Here is a 7,921-nt window from a genome sequence, read left to right on the forward strand (position 1 = left end):
GTTTCCCCCTGTTATTTTTAATAATATCGGATTTTCAGTGCATGTTCTTGGGATTCCAAAATCATTGTTACTGTATCGTTCCGGCTTCTATAAAAAAAAATTAAAATTATTTGTTTTAAAAGAATTTAATTAAAATTATTGTTAGTCTCAAAAAAATCCATTTAAGTCAACTTGTTTCGGCTTAAATCTTAAAATCAATAAACGACAATTGTTGAGTTGGTTAATAAGAATAGAGAAATTATACTATATTAGAGTAATATAAATTAGATATTTATTTCATATAAACATCAATTATTTTGAATATCTTTGAAAATAATTGGTGTGAGAATTATACAATTTTCTCTAAATTGAGAAAGTAAAGAAATAGAGCAAGGAAAAATATTACTTACAAATTGCAAAATTAGATAAAAACATCTCTCACTATGTCTCTCTGCTTCCTCCTTTATATCACAAGATCTCCCTCTCCCTCTCCCTCCTCAGCCCTCTGAGACTCAGAACTCTCGATATCTTTGATTCTTCGCTCTGTATATGCCTGTCATTCTTCAATTTTGTTGTATTCTAGTGTAGAAGAATATAGAGCTTACAATTCTTAATTTCTCTCTGTTACCAAGGATTCAAAATGTCACTTTACTCTAAAATATCCCCTCAACAAGCCATTGATGATTCTTCAACTACCAACAAGTTAGATTTCAAACAACTCGATCTGGCTGCTTCACCCGTTTCACCGTTAGCGATTCGCACTTCTGTCACAGAAACCACTTCATCCAGCACTTCTCTCTCCTCCGGTTCTGTTTCCAGTACTAAAAGTAATCAATTGCCCAGGAGACCTGAAAACGCCGCTAACAATTCCTCCGGTGATCTTTCCAGCTTGTCCGAAACTAGCCCTGCCCGCCATGATACTTCTGACTCCACCTCCAGCCTTCGTTATTCTCGCCCGGTTCATCGAAGATCTGTGTCGGCTGGAGCTCCTTTGATCTACTCTGGTTCAAGTTTTGCTTCTGCTAACAACGGCACCAATGTACCGACTTCTGTTTCAACAAGCTCTGGCTCGAGTTTTCTGCCCACTGGCAACATTTGCCCGTCGAGGAAAATCTTGAGAAATGGATTGACATCTCGGGTTGCAGATAAGACGGACATTTTGGGGACAGGAACCGGAAACTACGGGCACGGGAACATTATGCGCAGCGGAGGTTGTGCTAAATTGGGAAGCGGAGGACGTAATGGTGGAAGTACTAATAATGATCCGGAGGAGTTGAAGAAAGCAGGTAACGAGATGTATACCAAAGGGAGTTTTGTAGAAGCTCTGGCTTTATATGATAAGGCTATATTGTTGGCGCCTGAGAATGCGGCGTACCGGAGTAATAGGGCGGCTGCTCTCACGGCAATTGGGAGATTGGGGGAGGCTGTGAGAGAATGTGAGGAGGCTGTTAGACTTGACCCTGCTTATGCCAGGGCTCATCAAAGATTGGCTTCTCTTTATCTTAGGTAAGTCGTTTTAATTTGTGCTTCACAGATATTATTGTTTGGATTGTTTGACTAGTGTTCATTTCATGTTTTTTTCTTTTCTGTTAGATGATTGGCATTGGTTATGTTTGCTTGTTTTGTTGAAGAACAATGGATCTTCTTATGTGGGATTTTATCTTTCTGATTTTGTGTTGGTTGCTCTCTATGCTAGTTGAAGTTCTCTGTTCCTTCGGATTGGTGATTAGAGAAACTGATCTGGTTTTCTTTGTTTTGGGTTGAAATTTTCTTCGTTCATTCAATTGTTCATCAAATTCATCATAGGGGTGAAGATAACTGGATCTGTTTGTATTTGAGGAAGGAACTATATTGTGGGAGAACCATTTGCTTAGTTATGAGACTTGGGATCTTAGAATCTGTTTGCACCAAAAATAAAGTTTTCTTGTTGCATACACTGGTCTACACATCTCATGGGATAAACTTGTTGCATGGTTTACACTTTTCATGGGATAAACTTTTCTTTTTAGGAAACTTTTTTCTAAAAGAACATTTTAGGAAACTTTTTCGCCTGTTTAGGAAACTTTTCATGTTTTCCCAGTACATCCTTCACTTAGAATTTCCTAGAGTGAACCTCAGTTTCCCTCAGTGGAAACATCTAAAATAGTGTATCTCAGGAGAAACCAACTTCCTATATAGTGTACCTCGTGGGAAACCAACTTTCTAGAGTGAACATCATGGGATACTTGAGGTAAACTAGGGGATCATGGGGCCATTTAATATTTCTAACGGGTATTTTGTGAGCCAGTTAAAATCAGGAAAGTTAGAAAACATTATAATCAATTTCATCGTGGAACTCAAAGTGGAGTAGTTGCTCAATATGGTGGAGAACGTGACTTGTGGAATGAAGCCGGAAGTTATCCCAACGTCTATAAAAGCAAGGAATCACGATGACAACAGCCCAACTCAACAACTCAACAAACCCAAATTACCTCTAGACTTCAGCATTTTTAGATTTCTCAGTTATTCCCTGAGTTCCAATTTTCAGATCCAAAGTTCATTCATCTTATACAGTACATTTTATTTTATTTGTTTTTTCAATCATTTTCTATAAGGTCGGTATCGTTTTGATTATTGAATCCTTTAGGAATTTTCGGTCTCTTTAATTCTTACAATCGTTTGTTACGTAGAAGTTAGAAAGCGCACTCAATTTCATTCCATAGTTCGATAGTACTATAATTCTCTGGCACGCCCGCAATTTCCCACAAAGAGCCAAACTTAATCTTTTCTTATTGTTTCTTATCCAGCATAAGATAATTAGATTGGTGACCATCACTTTCTTGTCTTATAACTTCCCTTTCGAATTACCTAGTAGCTGTGGGTTGGAGTTGCTAGGATCTTATTCCCTTTAGGTAAAGTTGTAGGTTCGAGTCTTGTGTATGGTGCAAAAACAGTTGTTGGGAGAGCTTTGCTCTTTTGAGGATCATTGTCAGCTCGAATTTGGAAATTGGATGGTAAAATACTTAGAAGAAAACTTTCCTTTTGAATTCAAGCTCGAATAACCATTGTATCTCTTGTTAGACTTACTATATTTTCTTTTCTCAGTTCATATTTCATTGATCATGCCTAATCATACACGTTTGACAAAGCTTAACTATGGGTATCTTGTCAGGTTAGGGCTAGTCGAAATTGCGAAGCACAGTTTCTCTTTTAATAGGCAACAGCCAGCTCCAGCCGACTTGGAGAAGTTGCAGTCATTGGAGAAGCATATAAATAGATGTGCAGATGCTCGCAAGATCAGTGATTGGAAGGTTGTACTTAGAGAAGCTGATGCAGCAATAACAATTGCTGACTATTCTCCTCAGGTACGATCCATGGCTTTAATATTATTATTATTGCTAAATCATTATGGAAAGGGAGACTTTTGGATTCCTAAACTCGTTAGGATTTAATCTACAGCTTGTTGCATGTAAAGCTGAAGCCTTTTTTAAACTCTACAAACTTGAAGATGCAGATTCAACCATATCAAATATTCCAAAGCTTGAATATTTTCCCCCACAAACAAAGTTCTTTGGTATGGTTGCTGAAGCCTATGTGCTTTATGTCCAAGCCCAAATTGAGATGGCACTAGGAAGGTGAGTTTAATGAACATTCTGTATAAAATAGTTTTTATGGCATACATGACAGCAGATAATATAGATTTATTGCAGATTTGAGAATGCAGTTTTAGTTGCTGAGAAGGCTGGGTTGATCGATTGTAGTAATGTAGATATTTGTATGGCACTAAAGAATGTGAAAATGGTGGCTAGAGCTCGTAGTCGTGGTAATGATCTTTTCAGATTCGGAAAATATGAAGAAGCCAGCTCAGCTTATGGTGAAGGCCTCAAATATGATCCTGCCAACCCGGTTCTGTATTGCAATCGAGCCGTTTGTTGGTCTAAGATTGGACTATGGGAAAAATCAATAGAGGACTGCAATCAAGCTCTTAGAATCCAACCAAACTACACAAAAGCCTTATTTAGAAGGGCTGCCTCAAATGGAAAGGTGAGCTATCCTATCCCAATAGCGTATATTTGGAGCTCAATATGACATCCTATTTTCTTGAAAGTTCCTTTGTCAATTCTTATACATGGAAATGCTGTTGAGATTCTGCAATGCAATAATTTCTTTTGGTTCTTCTGATGATTATTTATCAGTTACTTTTCCTTTTCCGATTCAGATTGGACGATGGACAGAAGCTGTAAAAGATTATGAGATATTGAGAAAGGAACTGCCCGAGGATAATGAGGTTCTGGAATCTTTAAACCGAGCACAAATAGCATTGAAAAAATCTCATGTAGTTTATGATGCACAATTTAGCGGTGAAGTAGAAGATGTCTCCAATCTGAATAAGTTTCAAACTGCGATTTCATCACCTGGTGAGCTCTTGGTGACTTGATTCCTTCGTAATGATCAAAATTTTGCTCTATACTTGTTTTATAATCCATTTAATCACTTAAATTAAAATGTTAAACACTTATTTAAACTAAGTTCGTTTGATAACGGTTGTTAGGGGTGTTCAAAAACCGAACCGGACCGAAATAACCGACCGAACCGATGAATTTCGGTTTTTCGGTTCGGTTTTCGGTCTATTAGGTTCGGTTTCGGTTCTAAATATTAGATTATATTGGTAATATCGGTTGGTTCGGTTTTTACGATAAAATAACCGAATTAACCAAACCGACCGAAATTATAATTAATTATATTTATTAATTATTAGTTATCTATTATTAATTATCTGATTAGGATTCCTAACACAAACAATATATATTTTTATGATAATATGTCTATTATCACAATGCTTATATATATCCTAAATTACTGCTACAATAATAATTATCTTTTAGTTATCTTTTAACTCTTGAAACAAAAGATATTAATGGAAACTAGCTAGGACATTTTTTTTTATTTGATTTTCAAACATATTTTAAGAATTGAGAGGTCATTTGAATTTTGAAAAATAAGAAAATAAAACATTATTATACTGTACAATTTATATTACAAAATTAATGTACTGAATGTTTTCTGGAAGAAATGTAATGGATGTTTTTTTTGAGAAAAAAATGTACTGAATGTTAATAAATTAGTTTATTATAAATAATATTTAAATTTAGCACCGTGAATTTTCCAGAACATATTTTAATAGTACAATATATATTAATAAATAAGTAATAAATGATGAAACCGAGTACCGAACCGAACCGAAATACTCGGTCGGTTCGGTTCGGTTTGTTAATATTATTCGGTTAGGTTCGGTTTTTATTTTAGGTGTTATTCGGTATTCGGTTATTTCGGTTCGGTTCGGTTTTTAAACCGAACCGACCATTGAACACCCCTAACGGTTGTTTCTCCACCACTTAAATTAGTTTTTTTTATGAAGACCACTTAAATTAGTTAATTAAGTTAAAAATTACTTATTTTGATGATTAACATTTTAAGTTAAACATTATGAACTAACATTTTTATAAAACTTACATCATTTAATACTTTCAGCACTTAATTTTCGGTTTATCAAACACCACTTAGACTTGGAAACTTGCAGGTATTTTTGTAGTTCATTTTAAAGCAGCATCTGATGAACAATGTGAAGATATATCTGGATTCGTAAACATGCTTTGCATTCGATATCCATCTATTCGATTTCTTAAGGCAAGTATTTATGATATATGTTTTTTCATGATTGAGGAGGTCATGAAACTAACATACATGTTAATGAAAATGAAGGTGGATGTGGAAGAGAGTTTAGCAGTAGCAAAAGCAGAGTGCATAAAAAAAGTTCCAACATTTAAGATATATAAAAATGGAGAAAGAGTGAAGGAGATAATCTGCCCGACCCATCATTTCTTAGAAGATTCAGTAAGGAGTTACTGTCTCTAGACTTGTTCCTGTTTTTGCTTTCTGTGATATATAATATAGCAGTACATTGGAGAGAAACTCAACCCATGTTTTCTCTTTCAATTATGATTCATATAAAGGAATTATGAATATTTAAAAATATTTATATAATGCTCAAGGCAAAGAATTTTTTTTTTTTTACAAAAGTATATATTGGGTAAATAATTTATTAGTTTTTAAGTTTATGCATATTAAATTAGTTAGTTTTTTTATTTTTATAAATACAATAGGTGTAGGGTCCGTAGGGGTCTGTTTGGATGAAAGTTACAAGGTTAAAAGGAGGGGAGGTTATTTAGTTAACCTCCAAATAGGGCTGTAAATGAGCCGAGCCGCTCATGAGCAGTTCGGTGGTCGGTTCGATAAAAGCTCGGTTCGATTTGTAAACGAGCCGCTCGTGAGCACGATTTACTGGTTCGGCCCGAGCTTGAGCAAGCCAATGCTCGCGAGCAAGCTTGATTAGAACATTTATGAACAAATTTTAGTTTTGTAGAAAACTATATAGTTTTGTGTTAGTTCACAAATATCTAAACTTAGGCCCCGTTTGTTTGGGGGGAAATATTGTGTTCTGGAAAATTTTATGCAGGGAAAATATTGTGCAGGAAAATAAAATATTTTTCTGTGTTTGGCAACAATACTGGAAAATATTCTTCGGTGTTTGGCTACAACACTGGAAAATATTTTCCAACCACTAAAAACGTGAAAACACAAAAAAAAAACGTGAAAGTTTGTTAAAAACACAAAAAGTGGAAAAATGCGAAATCACGAAAAATAAAAAAAAATATTAAAAACATGGAAAAAAGTGGAAAAACATGAAAATGTGAAAAAAAATAATATTAAAAACACGAAAAACGTTTTTTCACATTTTTGGTATTTTTTGTACGTTTTCTCGTGTTACTAACGTTATTGTGTTTTTTTTTTGTTTTTTTTTGTTTTTTCGTGTTTTCACGATTAGTTTTTCGGTTTTTTCCCTTTTTCTTTTTTTGACGTTTTTTATTTTTCGCATTTTGTTACTTTTTCGTGTTATTCACGTTTTCATGTTTTCTGTATTTTTCACGTTTTTGTATCTTTTACGTTTTTGTGTTTTGTTTGCATTTTTTGTCTTTTCATGTTTATCGCATTTTTCACTTATTGTCATGTTTTTGTAGCATTTTTTCGCGTTTTTGTGTTTTTCGTATTTTTTCACGTTTTCGTGTTTTTTTTTATTTTTCACGTTTTTGTATAATTCACGTTTTCTCACTTTTTCGTGTTGTTCATGTTTTGTGTTTTTTCAAGTTTTTTTTTTTTTTTTTTGCGTTTTTGTGTTTTTCATGTTTGATCACATTTTCATGTTTTTTGCGGTTTTTTTATATTCTCGTGTTTTGTAACGTTTTCACGTTATTCATGTTTTTTCGTGTTTCATATTTTTGTATTTTTACATTTTTTAACGTTTTCTCCATTTTTCTCTAAACGCGTATGTCTTTGGGAAAATGTTTTACCCTTTTGAAAATGGTAAAACATTTTCCCTTATTTCTTCCTTCATTTTCCATTGACTTGCTACTTATTTTCCTGTGACTTATTTTTCTGTCCAAACAAACTCTGGAAAATTGGAAAAATATTTTCCTGCAGAATATTTTCCCCCAAACAAACAGGACCTTAATATTATTTCATTTGCTATTAGATGAGTTCGTTCACAAACATAATAAATGAGTAATAGACGAACTATTTGTAAGCATCTTTTTTTATTTATTCACGAACTTTGCTTGTGAGTTTGTTTATGTACATAATTAAAGAGTTATTTGCGAGCAAACTTCACAAATATAATTAACGATTTACTCACAAACAATTAATGGTTAGATAATTTTCTTAATGAACCAAGTCCAAAGAGGATTTTGGGTTCGAAACAAGCTCGAAGCTTGGCTCGAGCTTGTTGAGCAAGCCAAAACTCGGTTCGGGCTCGAGCTTGTTAATTTTATAGCAAACTCGGCTCCGGTTCGAGCTCGTTAATTTTATAGCGAGCCGAGTTTGAGCTGGTCAAAGTTCGATTCGACTC

General features: G+C 34.2%; 1 protein-coding gene across 1 annotated transcript; it reads left to right on the top strand.

The window, feature by feature from the left end:
• Positions 1–382: 382 nt before the first annotated feature.
• On the top strand, positions 383–6,003 carry LOC136205469 (inactive TPR repeat-containing thioredoxin TTL3-like). The gene is made up of 7 exons (XM_065996076.1): positions 383–1,485; positions 3,131–3,323; positions 3,418–3,593; positions 3,669–4,002; positions 4,178–4,376; positions 5,540–5,646; positions 5,722–6,003. The coding sequence occupies exons 1-7, from the start codon at positions 620–622 to the stop codon at positions 5,872–5,874; spliced, it is 2,028 nt and encodes a 675-aa protein (XP_065852148.1). The 5' UTR covers positions 383–619; the 3' UTR covers positions 5,875–6,003.
• The last annotated feature ends 1,918 nt before the right edge of the window (positions 6,004–7,921 follow it).

The sequence above is a fragment of the Euphorbia lathyris genome, chromosome 1, assembly GCF_963576675.1.
Source record: "Euphorbia lathyris chromosome 1, ddEupLath1.1, whole genome shotgun sequence".
NCBI lineage: Eukaryota > Viridiplantae > Streptophyta > Magnoliopsida > Malpighiales > Euphorbiaceae > Euphorbia > Euphorbia lathyris.